This window comes from Sebastes fasciatus, chromosome 12 (assembly GCF_043250625.1).
Source record: "Sebastes fasciatus isolate fSebFas1 chromosome 12, fSebFas1.pri, whole genome shotgun sequence".
Taxonomy (NCBI): Eukaryota; Metazoa; Chordata; class Actinopteri; order Perciformes; family Sebastidae; genus Sebastes; species Sebastes fasciatus.
This window is the reverse complement of record NC_133806.1, coordinates 5,742,504-5,758,890: the sequence shown is the minus strand read 5'-3', so window position 1 is coordinate 5,758,890 and position 16,387 is coordinate 5,742,504. Positions and strand designations below refer to the sequence as shown.

General features: G+C 40.1%; 3 protein-coding genes across 8 annotated transcripts in view; all 3 read right to left on the bottom strand.

Annotated features, from left to right (window-relative positions):
- Nucleotides 1–1,483, bottom strand: part of LOC141778521 (cysteine-rich venom protein pseudecin) — a 153,301-nt gene extending 151,818 nt beyond the window's left edge. For 3 of the 6 annotated variants that reach the window (XM_074652834.1, XM_074652828.1, XM_074652835.1), the window contains exon 1: nucleotides 1,241–1,483. Coding sequence is in view for 1 of the 6 variants with exons in the window: in XM_074652827.1 (XP_074508928.1) it covers nucleotides 1,269–1,286 (18 nt within the window). In the remaining 5 variants the exon portion in view is untranslated. The remainder of the gene's footprint in view (nucleotides 1–1,240) is intronic. The other 3 variants (XM_074652836.1, XM_074652831.1, XM_074652827.1) reach the window with 1 other exon arrangement.
- Nucleotides 1,484–3,739: 2,256 nt separating this feature from the next.
- On the bottom strand, nucleotides 3,740–8,430 carry LOC141778239 (vitelline membrane outer layer protein 1 homolog). Its single transcript, XM_074652431.1, has 4 exons — nucleotides 8,161–8,430; nucleotides 7,167–7,279; nucleotides 4,962–5,268; nucleotides 3,740–3,825 (listed from the first exon to the last, which is right to left on the bottom strand). Exons 1-4 carry the CDS (start codon nucleotides 8,368–8,370, stop codon nucleotides 3,805–3,807), a joined length of 651 nt encoding a protein of 216 aa, XP_074508532.1. The 5' UTR covers nucleotides 8,371–8,430; the 3' UTR covers nucleotides 3,740–3,804.
- Nucleotides 8,431–10,934: 2,504 nt separating this feature from the next.
- LOC141778238 (H-2 class II histocompatibility antigen, E-S beta chain-like) lies at nucleotides 10,935–16,089 on the bottom strand. The gene is made up of 5 exons (XM_074652430.1): nucleotides 15,897–16,089; nucleotides 13,282–13,551; nucleotides 12,734–13,015; nucleotides 11,508–11,619; nucleotides 10,935–11,387 (listed from the first exon to the last, which is right to left on the bottom strand). Exons 1-5 carry the CDS (start codon nucleotides 15,961–15,963, stop codon nucleotides 11,306–11,308), a joined length of 813 nt encoding a protein of 270 aa, XP_074508531.1. The 5' UTR covers nucleotides 15,964–16,089; the 3' UTR covers nucleotides 10,935–11,305.
- Between the last annotated feature and the right edge of the window lie 298 nt (nucleotides 16,090–16,387).

The following is a 16,387-nucleotide window of genomic DNA, read 5'->3' as shown; positions in this document are numbered from 1 at the left end:
ACATTGAGGCCGTGGTTTGGACATTAGACGTATGACCCGGGGCGTTACATCCTTGAGGTTCCACACTAGGACCCAGAGGTATAATGCTACACAACAACTTGCTGAGGTTGCAGCGTGTTTTGAATAATGAAGTTCCTTTTGAGAGTCGAAGAAAATGTTGTTTTCATGATTGTGGTAGAGAAAGCTATAACATCGTTCAGGCCGGGTTTGATGTTGATTCAATGCAGGTTTCAGGCCTTCGTGCCCAGAGGGCCTCTGTGGTTCACTAAGAGGTTGAGCTGTAAGGCTGTGCCAGGTGTTCAACACTGAATTGATTGATCCAGAATTCATTAAACCCATAAAATTAATCTAAGATGTTTGTATTGGATGTGTCCTGTCATAAAAGTCTATTTTTTTCTGGTGAGATGTGGGTTAAAGTTGCCCTTGAGGCAGCACTACCATCTAGTGGCTGTCCGAGGCCTCGTGCAGCGAAATAGACCTCAAAATACACAGAACTCATATTAGTGCCTAATCTCTAACTAAATAAAAATGATATACATTTGTAGGTTCAAGCTTCTCCCATGGGACAATTTGTAACTTTTCTTGATCATTATGAAAATAAATCCCTTTGGGTTTTTAAATGCTTCATCTCCAGGTTTATCCTCTCATTCCCCTTAAAGGGGCACTCCTTCTATTTTACACACAAAGTAAAGGCAGGGATGGAAAGAGTACTAGAATATTATTATACTCAAGTATTTAACCTAGTTCTGCTAGTTGTTCCCTGCACTTATTTCTAAATAAAACATTGAAATCACCCCAGGTGTTTGGCCACAATCAGTTCGTAATAGTCGTCATTGGTTGAGTTACTGTTTCTTGTTTATTTCTAACTGATTAATAAATGCATCACTGGCTGAAAACTTTGAACATATCTCAAGGTAAATTTAAAATTACATCAATAATCTCTCCATTTTACTGTGATGACATTTGTAAAGGGTTCATTGTTTACATGTAATGAATTAGCTGTTTTATGGTACAGGAGCCTATAGTCTAGTGTGACATTACATGACAGTTTTCTCAGTGGCTTTACTCCCCCCAAAGCTCCTTTACTTCTCATGCCGAGTTCATGTGAGCTTTAAACAATACAATGTTAACACCTACTAGCAACACACAGTAACATTAGCTAGCTGCTGCTACATTGAAACACACTGGCTGGCTACATCTTGATGAAGCAGTAGCTACAAAGAAATACACACATATTTACCTTCTGCAGGTTGCAGCATAATCGTTACCTGTTGGTCAAACTGCATCCACCAGAGTTAGCCAGTGGCTTCTCTCTACAGGTTTATCCTCTACCTTTTCCTTTGGGCTGACGCATCACATAATCATTTCATTTGTAAAACGATGATAAGTTTGTCAACTGTCCCAGAATATGTACTCTTTTCACAGCAGCCATGTTGACATGTCATTGCAGAGTAAACACAGGTGTAATTAATTAATGGTGCCTTCACATTCAGGTGGTTAAGTGGTGAGAACACCTCTGCTAAGCAACTGCAATATTAAAGGTCCCATATCCTGCTCATTTTCAGGTTCATGCTTGTATTTTATGTTTCTACTAGAGCAGGGGTCAGCAACCTTTACTATCAAAAGAGACATTTTAGGCAAAATTTAAAAAAATTAAAAATCTGTCTGGAGCCACAAAACATTTGATCATTGTGATGAAGGTAACACAGTTTATAGTCTAAGTATATAGTATATAAGCCTAATGCAGTGAGGGCCAACGTGCAAATGTACTACGGAGAATTAGGGCCACATTGAGGGAAAAAAATCTGAGATTTCCAGAATAAAGTTATAATTTTACAAAACAAAGTCGTAATATTACGAGAATAAAGTCATAACTTTACGAGAAAAAAGAAAATAGCTCGTAAAATTACTACTTTATAATATTGATAATATTACAACTTTTTTTCTCATAAACTTGTGACTTTATTCCCGTAATATTTTGACTTTATTCTCAAAATCTCAGATTTTTTTTTTTTCCTCAATGTGGCCCTAATACTCCGTCGTACCGTCGTACCATAGAACCACAGCAATGATAAATAAAAATGAAAATCTAAACAAAAAACAGTTATTCATTTCCATTTTTCATCAGCTGAAGAGCCGCATGTGGCTCCGGAGCCGCAGGTTTCTGACCCCTCTACTAGAACATGTTTACATGCTGTAATGTTAAAAAAAAACTTTATTTTCTTCATACTGTCTGCCTGAATATACCTGTATTTACCCTCTGTCTGAAACGCTCCGTTTTAGTGCATTTCAATGGAATTGCAACGGAATTGCGTTGCTAGGCAACAGTTTGGGTCCATGTTTACTTCCTGTCAGCTGATGTTATTTACATACACTAAAACAGGAAAATAAACTGGGACACATTTAGAATGTTTCTGTTTAAAACGGTGTAATGGTCTAAGTTCTGAAGGTCTCACCCACCTCACTAAAGGTAAACGTTCCTCTGTAAAGTCACTTGGACAATCCACCATGAGCATGTTAGCATTCAGCATGTTAGCCAGACCCAGCATGCACCAGTGATTAATAAGGTACATGCAACCTTTTTTTATGCACAACATACAATCATGCTAATCTTAACACATAATGACTTAATTCTTTCTTATATTATTTTGTTCCGCTTTCATACAGTTTATCCTGACTATTTCATGTGCATATATAAGTTGCGTGGGTTTCAACTAAGTTTCAACTGGACAGCATGCATCTGTAATGACTGGCACACCGGTGAGTCAGTGAGGTTTGTTGTTCAGACAAAATAAGTAATTTGAAGATGACACGTTGGGCTCTCAGAACTTCAATAGTTCAATGTCGTCACTTTTTAGACAAAAACAAATGATGGATAGAGTTGTATTTTACATTTTAAACTTGAAATGAGCTCCTCACACGGCTGTTTTCCTGTCAACCCTCCTCCTGCTGATATTAGCTGATATATCTGTTTTTCCAAGCAGACCAACAAGTGCACTTGAGCATCTAACTCCAATAAGTACAGTTTGAACTTAGATATGAGGTCAGTTTGAGTGTATTCATTACCCTGACAGAGAGACTCTCTGTAGCTGTGTGTTGAAGACTATAATCACTTTGACTTGACTTGCAAAATCTTCTGAAAACCATTACCGCAGTGTTTGATAACATCCTCGAGTTCCCTTCCCCAACCCTCCGCACACACTCTGTGCTCACAGATTAACTACCCGCCGATTAATTAACACAATTACCTCTGTGTGTGCCAATCGGTGTCTTATCAACCTTCGTCAGGCCTTAAACTGTAAATTAATTAATATCCCCTCTCTTGTCATTTCTTAATTACCTAAGCTCCAGCAGGAATTCTGGGAAACGCCTGTGTCAGCGGCTCTGTGTTGTGTTCACGCTTATTACGACTTTGCTGTGCGCTCATTGGTTCATTGGACAGGAAATGAAAACATGCTGCTCTCATGCTGATGAGAGGTGATGAGGGGATGACATGATGTTAAAAGAGGCTCTTCAGACGAGGGCTTGATTTGAAGCGGCGCTCCTTAATCTTTCTGTTTTCCCCGTGACACTCGACTTTGTTTAGACAGCTGGATATTTTGACAAATAACTCTCAGTTTATTGGAAACTGCTGCTCTAAACTCTGATATCAGTCATATTTAAGTTTTTAAAAAGGAAAGGAGTAACACTTCATATCTAGATCTTCAGGTTCTGGAAAACCATTAAAGAGACAGCAGCATTTCAGATGATAGTTTTATTATTGGTCAGCGTTGATGGCGTTGGAGACGGACTGGATCAAACTGCTCAGGCCTGCTTGATGTTCACCTGCCGATCACTGTCAATAAAAACAACAAACACAAGTTCATAAACAGGGAAATGTATACAGAATATATTACATTTGAATCGTCATCCTGCAAACTTCTTCTTCCTTAAAATGTTAAAAAAAATATATATATATACCCAAACCAAAGAATGTATATTGATAAGAAGCAAAAGCAGCTCCCAGCAGGGAGTAATCAAATCGACTGCCATCATGACGCCAGTAAAACATCTGCCTACAAAGTGCCGTACAAAAGTAAAACAAAATTATTTCTATTCTATTGTCATAATTTGAATGTCTCTACCAAAATTACCTCTGTTGAACAATACAAATATTACAAATATGCATACTATTAGAACTATCTACTTACCTACTTATATATTTATTTAACTTTTTTGCCCAGCCGCTTCCCAGAGGAGCATAAAGTGAGTGATGGACATAAATGGAAGTTAGAAAAATTCAGCACACAGATTTTGAGAACAATCTCAATCTTTTTCATGTCAAGGATCCAAAATCAATGTCCAACAGAACACAGACCATGGATGTGCAGTAAGAGGTTGTGTCCTGTGCTTTTGCCCTGCATGTTAGTAAATAGCCTACAACTACATTAAATTCTATTTATGTCATGCTACTAGCACTACTAGCTACTGGCCGATAGCCGGTTGTTTGGGAACAGAGACGTTAATACATCCACCACGGTACAGGCTTATAGCATACAGCCCATGGGTGCATTATAAGATAATAAAAGTGATGAATTACAGCCAATATATCCATTATTACAGCCGCAGACAGACAGCAGGAAGCTGGCAGAACCGGATATGTCATAAGCGTGCAGGGCGCTGCAGTCCTGTGGGTCTGATGCACGTACATCATGCCGAGGAAATAACTCTGGATTCAGCTAATAGTTAATTTTACAACTTTTAGGACATAACGATTTAAATGAGGGCTATTTAAGTGTTCGTACTGGGAAGTTGATTGACCTAAAAAAATGATCCTCTGATTTACAGATGTCTCTTTATACATGTTCTCACTCTCTCAAATTAACCAAAATAAAGAGTCTATGAAAACCTTCTGTGGATGTGTCATTAACCCCTCAAACGTTTCTGGGCTTTGGTTTTCAATATATAACCCTCTGTCTTACCTGCTGAGGCTTGGCACAGCAATGGAAGCGCACATCGTTGAGGCTGGAGTCGTCCAGGCCGTACTGGTATTGCTCCATCTTGGTCTCGATGCCACAGATTCCTCCGCCGTGACACTCCTCGCTCCAGTAGCCGTACTCTCCCCAGTCCATGCCGGTCCCCTCCAGCGTCGGATTGCTGCTGCAGCGGAACTTGATGTTGTTGACGGCCGTGTCGTCGCCGAACAGACCCTGATGGGGTTCCACGCGGATCTGGAAAGCGGTGAGCACGCCACTGGGGCAGTACTGGGGGTGGGACCAGTCACCGAAGCTGAACGAGAGAGGAGGAAATACAAGAGAGTAGTGGGGGGAGAAAAAAATCAGGAATGGATCCAAGATGAAGGCTGGAAACACTGGAGGAAAGTCAAGACATTTCCACATCTGAACACCTAATTTGCAATCCTGGCAAAAGCGGTGCTTTCATTTCCCCTCTGAACATGATGGGAACCTGCCAGTCTGCAGCTCCCTGCTGCTTTCCTACTTTATTTATCTAATTCTTATTTAACCTTTATAGTACAGCCAGGTTAGTCCCACTGAGATCAAGGATCTCTTTCACACGATAGATCTGGCCACAGCAACAAACAGCTGCATGTTTAAAGACGTCAACAAAAACATTTCAGCATGAGTGGCAGCCGTGCTCAAAGAGGGCAGAGGAAAGTATTTCTATTGATATGTTCATTGCCGTTTAACATTAGAATTCCTCCTGCTGCATACTGGCTCCCTGAAATAAAAATCACTGTATAAACGAGGCCATATCAAACCCAACATTTAGAAGGACACATAAAATGTACACAGATCAATAGAAACAGCTAACAGTCGCCAGGAAAAAATGTATGCATTGTACTTTTCTGCAAACCACAAATACGTTGAATGTCGACGTTTTTTGCATTCGGTCAGAGCAAGTGACTTAGTGCAAGAAGCGATGTGCAGAGCACATTACGTAGTATACTGTATAGAGTGAGAAACCGTTATTGAAAGTTATGTGGTATTATTACGAGGGAAAGTCCACTAACGGTGGGAGGGGTGGTGGATGGGTCAAACAAACACAGGACTTTACCCAGGAGACCGCTGTTTGTGTCCTGTATGATACCAAAAGTAAATGTTAAATTTCTGCTTTTTACGTAACGTTGTTACACTTGTTACGTAACATTATGTAAGTTATTATAGTAACATAAACCATGATGTTTTGTTCTAACCTTAAAGTCCCGGTGAAATGGAAGTTAGAGCGTCTTCTGTACTGTGACATGTTCCCCAGTGAAACAGAATATTTGAGCCGTGTACAGGTACAAAAGGGATTTAAAGCAAATCCTTCACATTTGATTGGCCCACTAACTGCCTCAGTAAAAGTTACAGATTGATGGATGGATGGATGGATGGATGGATGGATGGATGGATGGATGATAATGCATTGCATAATATTGTTGATACTAGCTCATCTAAGCACACGTCATATTTTGTTTTATAGGACGAAAAGTTTATCTGATTTTGATTATAAAAATACAAAGAAATCGATTTTGTTTTGTAAAAAAAAAAATGCATATATTATTAAATAGGTGCAAAATATGACTGAGGATGTGATCCACAAGGGTTAAAAAGGCATTTTTAATTTCATCTCTACTTTAACTAAGTAGTTTTGTTGCCTAAACCTAACCAATTGTTTCACAATGTTAACCACGTGTCATTGTGCGTTTCTGCAAGCGTGACACAAGGCAGATATGAAACGTATTTATGATTTGGTTCAAAAACGTCCACATTCAGCGTACCCCGTGGTTTGTAGAAACGTACAATGCCAACATTCCTTCTGGCGACTGGGTTGATAAAAAATGTAGATCACTTGAGACTTTCAAATAAAACTCTACTGTAAAGGAACAAATCACAGTTTGCACCTTTATTGAACCGGCCATGGAAATCTGTTTTATTGTAGGTGTACCATTCTCTAATAAGGCACCATTTATTTCAGTTGTAACTAATGGCTTTATTAATGGTCAAAATTACATTTACTAATACTTTATACATCACTTATGAGACATTAAAATGGTGTTAATGGAATATAACTGATGTTTAAAGCTTCAACTAATGATTTGTTAACAATTGATGAAGCCCATTAAACAGTAAGCCCTTTATAAAAAGGTGCCTCATTAGAAGGCGTTACTGTCGTGAACTACTCACTAGCCAGTGTGGGATTCAACAGAGTACACGAAGCTTCGGTTTCCGTCTTTGGCGCAGATGAGGCGGATCCCATTCAGAGCGGTGTCATCCACCGCGTACTGGTTAGGCTCCACCTGAGCAAACAGAAAACAGTTCCCAGAGCAGTTCTCCTGTTATCCTAATATTGTTATAATTATTCTCAATAGCCTTGGCGGAACTTAGAAATGCATTTTTGCATTGAACAAAGACTGGTATTTTTATCCACCATCTTACATCGAAATCACATTAGCAAAGGAGAGGAGGAACATTTACAGCAACCAAAAACTGTTTTAACGCACATATGTGACCTGAAAAAAATGTGAACCCATGCCATCAAGCTTCTCCACGAGGACACACATGTTGGCTTGAAATGACGTAATTTTCAAATCTATCTGTAAAATTAAACGGAGAATGGAAAGCTGCACACTCATAGCGGCAATATCTTGAATTTCAGCTTCAGCAAACAGTTTTCATCATCTGTATCTTCTGTTTCCTAGATTATTTTAAGGATGAGAACAACAGCCGGTATTTATACTGACCAAGACGGAAGGCCCTATCACATTATCCACATTATCAAGAAAACAAGCACAAATCAGACAGAAAAATGACAACAAGACATCCTACATTCAAGACAGAGAAAGAATTCACAAAGCACAAATATATGTCTACACAAATAAAGCTTCAAGTTTACAAAATAGAAAAAACATTGGTATATAAACACGACAAAATATAGATGCAAATAGAAAAATATCATCTACATTAATTATTACATTGTGGACAAGGAGATTCAGCAAGTTGGTTTGCTACACCTGTCTGACCTGGTTAGTACAAATGCTGGTTAGGTGAGACTTTCCATTCTTTTCTTTTTTTATATCCACCCGTTGTGTGCCTCAGTTTTCTTTTTCTTTGCCTTACTGCAGTAGGTTTATTTTAAATATAAAATATTTGTAATACGTGAGAGAGTCGGTGTCTTTACCCTGAGACTGAAGCCAACAGCAAAGAACTTGTCAGGACACATCTCTGGCCAGGTCCAGTTTCCAAACTGCTCTCCGTTGCTCACAGTAAGCAAAGATCTGTACTGTCTGCTGCTAAAGGCCACACCAGCTCGCTGCAGAAAGGTTTTCTCCTCACACAACCCACCGGACAACACAGCCAGCATGGCCACGACGGTGAAAAGACTTGCCATATTGACAGCAATGAGTCAGTGTTTCACACAACTGAAATGCCAGCTAACAAGTGCCAGGGGGGTTCAGGCTCAAAGCTCTTATAGCTTCCCCGTCAATTCAGAAATAGAACCTCTCCTATCAGGTTGAATCATTTACAGAGTCACGGAGTGGCGTGGGATTGAACAGCTGGTGTTGGAGAAGTTTTTCTCACTGAAGTTCAAACACACGGGGTCTGCAATTTATTCATCTTTTACATTACAACATGCAGAGAATCTGGTAGGGAATTTAACATTTCTACATCACACAAATCCACAGGTCTGAGCCACCTTTACAAATGTAATCCACAGGATAAGGTTCAGCAGCAACAGGACCTTTTACACTTGTAATCGATGTTGCAAGGACTGCTGTTGTCCAAGTATAATAGTATATAGATTGAGAAGTGCAATGCCAGGAAATAAGAGATTAGTGGCAAAGGTTTATTTTGTCTCGCTAGGACATTATACCCAACATCACACCTTATCACTGGGGACTGAGAAAACACATTTTTAAAGAATTAAAAGCATTAGCATTGTATTCGGATTATGGTGTCACTGATAAAGCTATCACTGTATCCATACATCACACACTGACACTCACACAAAATAATACAAATGATCTTACATTATCTACATGTATATAGGACAATCAATAGCAAGGATTGTAGGCTGACAAAACACTTTTACAGACTTGATGGATTTGAAGTTTTAGCCTCTTCTGGCAGCCCGGTCGCACAAAAAGACATATGAATGACACGATAATGTGCAAGGCAATGCAATAAGAACGCCTTTCTTGCGTTTGGCATGTCATTTGTACACCAGACAGGCTGTATTGACTGCAATGTAAGTGCGCACCCGTAAATCATACTTGCCAACCTTGAGTCCTCAAAAGTAGGGAGGATTTCAAAACCAAAGCGGGGCGTCTTGAGGGGGAAAAAAAGGAGTGTCAGAGACTTTGTTTCCTGCATTCTGGTGACTTTTAAAGAATCCAAATAGCAAAATAATAAGTTCACTGCAACATAATTTTTTATCTTAAATACTTTTAATCTTACTTTAAAATCTTAGGAAAGAATAAACTACAGAATAATTTGCCCGTCTGGCGTGAATTTGTGTGAATCTCTGTCATTCATTTATTGCCCCTGCTTGAGAATCTCTCCATTTCCTTCTCCTTCTCTCACTCACTGAAGGCCCTTTCAGACACAATGCGACAACGGCACCACTGCGCTCTGAAACCATTTATTTCGAATGACTTGCGCCGCACCACGACGGCTTTTCACTGCGTCGGGCAAAGGCCAACTTTGTCTAGCGCACCTCAAACAGCGTTGTGTCGGGAGGTCGCAAGCAGCTCTTTTCTGCCAGGAAACAACATTAGGTGTAGCTGTATTGTGGATTTTGGTGAAAACAGCAGGGCTAAACACGCTGTACAGTGCCAGAAACAGGTTGTGAAAACAAAAAGGAAAAAAGGTGTTTGAAAATTTGTCATAAATCGGGAGAAATACGGGAGAATTGTGGCGTCGGGAGGAAACGAATGAACAACTGTTATTTCTTTATAGCAGGCCGTTGCTATGTATAACAGACCGTTGCTATGGGCGCAGTTCTGATGTCGGACTCTGACGGACCGTTTTTGTGTCAAATTATTGATTTCTGAAGTAAGTAACCGTGTAATAAGCGGGATAATGTACAGCTAGCGGGTCATTGTTGTGAAAGAAACCCCTTCAGGGTGATGAGAGACTGCGGCATCGCCCTGTTGGGGTTTCTTTCACAACAATGACCGGCTTGCTGTACATTATCCCTTACACGGCAAACAGTTCCTTATTTACACAACCAGTAGATACGGAGCAACATTAGCATTCTTTTGGAGTTGTGTTTCTGGTCACCTGATGAATGCAGGTCTACTTTTCACTCCCTTTTAGTTGTTTTGGGTTTTTACTCCTATCTGGCTTTTTAGCTGGGAAATGCTCCATTTTCTTCACCAGCTAGTCTCTAACTTTGTCTTTCTACCATTTGTTGCTGAGCAGATAGTGTAGAGTATTAGTAGAGAGGTTTTATCGCTGTGTCTGAAAACAAGGTTACGGAAAACAAAACAATGAGCTGAAAGATGCTAAAACACTCCATACAGCTGAGCGGGACTACAGAGTCGAGTGACAATTCTCAGTGGGTTCATCACAGACAGCATACAAGATGTCATGTGATCATTGTAAATATAAAAATATTGATTAGAACTGCTTTAAATCTGCTTTTTTTTGCAGTGTAGAAGTGTGGAAAAATCTTTACAGCAGCGTTTAGATCATCATATAGTGAGAGGAAACCTTTAGAATATATAATTGAACAATTAAGTGAATAAATCAAATTTAAAATATATTAAATACATGCTGTCAGCGTTCTGTTGTTTTTTTGCTGTACGCACAGACTGAAATAAACCAGCACCAAGTTTAAGTTGAATTTTCAATTAAAGATTGTATTTTTTTATTTAGTGGGACAAATAAAATCCACTATCCTGTTAATAATGTGCTTCAAAACGGTTCATATAGATCACACATACACAGATGTGACATGTCATGTAAAGATGATATTTATTCCAAGGTGAGACAGTAATTGAAAGTGACAGGTCTGACGCCTTAATCCTACAAAATGATCATAACACAACGTTGGAACAATTTATGGCACTTTGTTTTTTGAAGGATACCATGTCAGTGGAGTCCTTGGTTGACACAAATGATAAAGGAGGAGCGTTGCCATGTCGGGGGGTCAGTACAATAATAAACCAACACTATGTCATCTTCCCACAATGCTGTTTTTCTCCTTCCACTGTAGGTCAGTTGTTGAGGGGGACTATTTTCTTTTTTGTGGGCTGAAGGGGTCGCCGGCTTTAATATCTTTTATACTGTTACCTAATCTAGTTCTTCAGCAGAGCTTTATCTTATTCTCTATTCAAACTCAATAATTCTGACTGATGACTTGGAGATGTTTGTCCTTGTCTGCCTAATGGGCTGAGGTCGAACCTGAAACATGAAAAGAAAGTGTTATAAAACCAGTTTTCACAGTCTAACAATGAAAACAATGAACCCGGCACAGAAGAAAAAGGGAATGGTTTCATAATACGGACACTGACGTCAACACACCTCTTTTTCCACCAGTAGTAAGCCGCTCCACCAGTGGCTGCAGTGAAGCCGATCAAGAAGACGACGATACCCACTGCCATCTTCAGGTGTTTAGCATCCAGTGACGAGGTGTCTAAGTGAGAGAAGTAATGACAGTGAATCTGCTCACACATCCTTTAGCAGATCAGCATGATTAGTGACTTCTCTAACCCCTCTCTAGGCCAGGAATCAATGTTGTAAGGTGACATGAAGATAAAATTAGCACCATCTGAAAGCAAGCCTTGGGGACAAAATCACTTTTATAAACAGTTAAAATGCTTAGTAATTCCTTATTTATATTAACAGCCATCAAGCTGCTTGAGTGATATTTAGAAAAAAAGACTATATTTAAGGAAAAATGGCACAACATTTGACAAATACCGACGCTTGGTCAGTGCCTTTCGGCGTCTGATACCGCCGCACCGAGACACACTGTAGCGTCTGTATGAGACGCACTGGGCTATCAAGGCGTGTTATTAATACATAGCAGGACGACGGATGCTAAAATTGAAAGAGAAAGTGTCTGCTACGTATGGAGTGTCAGCACAGAGTAGCAGGAGTCAGATTTCACACACTTATCACGGGAAGAGAGAGAGTTGACCGACAAGACGATGGCGGAGGATTCGGTGTCAAAGTGAAAAGCAAAAGCGCCTATTTGGCAATATTTCGGATTTAATCCCAATGCTATAAGGGGAACCATAACATTAATGAGGCAATCACCGTGCGGAGGATGGAGCGTTCACAGCCGGTGTGCAAGGCGCAGCGGTCGACCGGAGAAGCCAGACACAGAGCCATCCGACGTAAAAGCTCTCTGCACATATTGACCATCATCTTTTCTTGTAAAATGTCCTGTGTAATCCGTAACACCGGTGTTGTCACAAGTTTATTAACCGGTGGGAAAATTTCCTCACTGTGACATCCCTATTGTTAACATGGGAATCTTTCCCACCCATCCCATAACACATGAACGTGGCATTATCTTCAGATTGTTCTTGGAGATTTAACCAACGCGGTTCCATCTTACACCTGCTGACTCTTCTCAGTCTGGAGGGGGAATGCTGTCCTATCTCCTATCATCATGCTGCATTATGAAAATGAAAAAGCTGGAGTCTAATTGTGAAAACTTCATTCAATTCTCTAAATATTATTCATTTCCAATTGATTTCATCCTTGTTTGAGCGTGTTTTCTCTTCCAGACTAATCCTTACCCCAGTCCACCTCCAGGCTCTCTCTCAGGCTGCTATGGTCCACCCTGCAGCTCACCCTCTCCCCTCTTCTGGGTGTGAGCTCCAGGTAAGAGTGAAGCTGGAAGCTCCAATCCCCATTGGGCAGGATATCTGTAGACGACACATCGGTGGTGACCTCTACCCCGTCTTTCAGCCAGCTCACCCACACTTCCTGGGGAAAAAACCCCACAACGCTGCACTCGAGCATGGACTGCTTCCCGTAGTCAGCTGGCTTGGTCTGATGGACCCTGACAACCGGAGGCACTGGAGTGTAGAAATGATTAGAGCAAAAGATTAGCTGAATGACCTGCTGGATGTAGAGCCTGCTTCTAGACAGAGTGCAGAAGAGCGAGTCAGAGGCTAAACAGTTTTCTTCAAGCCATTTAATTAAAGAACGGGGAGAGAACAATTGTTTCCTTTTTCCAATGAAGCAAATTAAACCAAATGAAGTGGCACTGTTAGGCCTGTAATATCCTGCTTCAAAATCTCTTTCAGTAGTAAGTAGTAGAGTAGAAATCACCGAAACATACCTTTTCGATCCAGTGTACTCCTTCTGAATAATCTTGCGTGGTATCTGCATTGAGTCTCCACTTCTGCTTTTCTTGCTTTCATTTTCCAACCCTGACTGTTATAATGGGCAGCGTTAATCATGCCGTATTCTCCAAAGCCAACGTACTTCCCGACCCGAGAGTCATACATGTTGTTAAGATTCTGGTTGAATATGTTTTTCACAAGATAGACCATGTCTGTGATGTTGTCACCATACTCACAGTCAGAAATACTCTGATATACATAGCCACCTGTAACAGACAGAAAATCAGTTAACGCAGACGACTGTGGTATATGATAATTTATTTTATTGCAAATTTGTGGAACAAAAGCAACTTTTGCTTGCAAGTTTTTTGCAACTTTTCTGCTATGCTAAAGACATGGCTCTATGGATGGTAATATTTTTTCTTTTCATGTTGCGCTGTCATCAGGTCAAAATCCTAATTTGTCTAATATTTTGTGACCAAATACTTGCAAAACTGATGATATTCCCATTAGCCTTTAGGCTACTGTAGGCTACTTTGTGTGCTAATAGAGCGCTGCAGGGATGATGTCTTTTTGTAGGCCAACCAGGAAGTTAGCATCGTCCCTCAACAAAAAGCCAATGGTTCCATTGGATTTTGGACAATTGCAGAAAATAGCTCTGTGGCAAACAGAAGTTTTTGTTCAGCAAGACAGATCTTCACAAATAAACACCACTTTTATGATTTTTGAAGCGGAAATGCAATCGCCAGAAGTAAAAAGCTAACGTTACGCTATAAACGAACTACACCACGGTCACATGACTTCACGTCCCCACCATTAAGCTAAAGACGGACTAGTGTTCGGTGTGATGATGTTTTGTAGTCTTGTTAACCTTGCCACTTGTTAACCGCCTTTTTTAAGACACGTAAAAGCTTAAAAATTCACGAGTGGGATATTTGTTGATGTATTTTATGTCGTAGAACAAAACTTTAAAATCTCTTCAGCTTGTCTTGACCTTATTTCAGGCATCTAACTAAAAACCCATTCAAAAAGATTTCCAGACGAGGGAACCGGAAGTGCTAAAATGCTAACTCATTTCCGGGTTTTAGGACTCATTCCTGCAGCACTCTATTAGTAAAAGTTTAGCATGATAACACGCTAAACTGAGATGGTGAGCATGGTAAACACATTATACCATGGGTGTATAAAGAGAATTGGTTACAGCGTCGGAGGCGGGCTCCCGCTCATTCCTATCAAAATTGCGCATGAAGTCAAATTGGCCCGACTGCCGAGTGATAAATTTCCCGGACCATCCGGTGATCTTCCACATCCATTGGGCCCATAGAGCAGACGCACTAGCGTTTTCTTTAACTCCGCCTCCGAGCCCTCGCTCAAGCCTCGTTCTGGGTCTCATTCACATGAACGGAGGAAGAGAATTAACTCTGGATTCAGCTAATAATGCATTTGACAACTTTTAGGACCTAATGATTTAAATAAGGGCTATAGGGCAAGTGTGCATAAGTTGATTCGCCTCAAAAAAACAATCAGCTGAGTTACAGATGTCTCTTTCCTAATGTAAGTCTATGGGAAAAAGTGTTTTTGGACCCAATGGCATCACGTGACAGACACGGAAGATGTAGTACCACCGTTTGGCCACTACCAAAATTTACTTTAAAGCCCGGCGCTTATCCTGGGTCGTATAAGGTAACCTGCAAATTGTGAAATCTGATGTGAGATCTGCAAAAACTTGCAAAACCTCTCGCGAGACTCGCTGCCCGAGGACCTAACTTTAACCTTAACTATTCAAAGTCAATGCCTAACCTTAACTAGTCGAGGTTAATACCTAACCTTAACTATTTAAGGTCAATGCCTAACCTTAACTATTCAAGGTCAATGCCTAACCTTAACTATTCCAGGTCAATGCCTAACCTTAACTAGTCGAGGTTAATACCTAACCTTAACTAGTCGAGGTTAATACCTAACCTTAACTATTCAAGGTTAATACCTAACCTTAACAATTCAAGGTCAATGCCTAACCTTAACTATTCAAGGTTAATACCTAACCTTAACCATCTCGCGAGAGTTTCCCCAATTTGCTGGATTCCTTCTAGACGCGACCCTCTTCCTGGGGGCTTGCATTATACCTGCTTTGCATCAGCATGTTAGCATTGTTATTAAGAACATGTTAGCATGCTGATGTTAGCATTTAGCTCAAAGCACGTCTGTACCTATAGGCTAAGTACATACAGAGCCGCTAGCATGGCTGTTGACCCTTGTTTTCAACTACTGGATTGAGAGACAACAGGAAGAATTTCATCTCTCAAAAGTCCAATTTTCAAGGCAACATCAAGCAATTTACAAAAGTGCATATAGGCTGCTGATGGTCACAAACACATCAAAATGATGTGATGTGGCACTTGACAGGATATTTTCTTTAAACAACCTCTGTCTGTCTCAACAAAAGAAAACTATTAACTATGAGCATCAGAAACGCAGTTTCACAGTAGGCTACATTTTTGTATTACAGGTGTCTGTTATCAACATTTTGTACCACTTATTTGTACCAATCATAAGGTATAAGGTAGTAAAGCCTACATACATTATACATAAATAAAAGCATTAAGAAACCTACCTGCTGGTATATTGCAGAGTAAAACAAGAGAAACTGTGAGTTTGAAAAGAAAATAAAGTCCCATCATCTCTTAAACGCTGAAAACTTTAACATAAAGTTCATAACATGCTGCATGCAAACGCCTACGTGCTCCTAAAACCTCTCAAGCTCACAAACTAAACTGCAGCTGTAAAATAATTGACGCAGAGATGAACAGGTCTTTCAGGTTTTGCCACAGTTGTGGTTTCGTTGTCATGCTTAGAATTATTTTGTTAAGAGATACACATTCAGCACCATACTTACATGTAAAATTAAGAAAACAGAAGTGCGGTCAGCCTAGTTTAACTCTTCCCATGCAATGCCATGTCTATTATTGAGGTACTCATCACTTCCACTTCTGTATACTAATTCGCCATTCACCACTTCTTCTCTATCATGTGAGCCCAAGTCCAAAGGTATGAATTGTTTCTTCGCCACTTAATATACTTTTATTGCATGATCAAAGCTGCAGT

Bases quoted from the DNA above. Each gene is read 5' to 3' on its own strand.
- LOC141778239 (XM_074652431.1), bottom strand. From the start codon at position 8,370: ATGGCAAGTCTTTTCACCGTCGTGGCCATGCTGGCTGTGTTGTCCGGT. The intron at 7,280-8,160 runs GTAAAGACACCG...CTGTTTGCTCAG, and splicing joins CTGTTGGCTTCAGTCTCAGG to GTGGAGCCTAACCAGTACGC. The intron at 5,269-7,166 runs GTGAGTAGTTCA...TCTCTCGTTCAG, and splicing joins GTTGAATCCCACACTGGCTA to CTTCGGTGACTGGTCCCACC.
- LOC141778238 (XM_074652430.1), bottom strand. From the start codon at position 15,963: ATGATGGGACTTTATTTTCTTTTCAAACTCACAGTTTCTCTTGTTTTA. The intron at 13,552-15,896 runs GTAGGTTTCTTA...TGTCTGTTACAG, and splicing joins ACTCTGCAATATACCAGCAG to GTGGCTATGTATATCAGAGT. The intron at 11,620-12,733 runs GTAAGGATTAGT...TCTCTCACTTAG, and splicing joins GAGCCTGGAGGTGGACTGGG to ACACCTCGTCACTGGATGCT.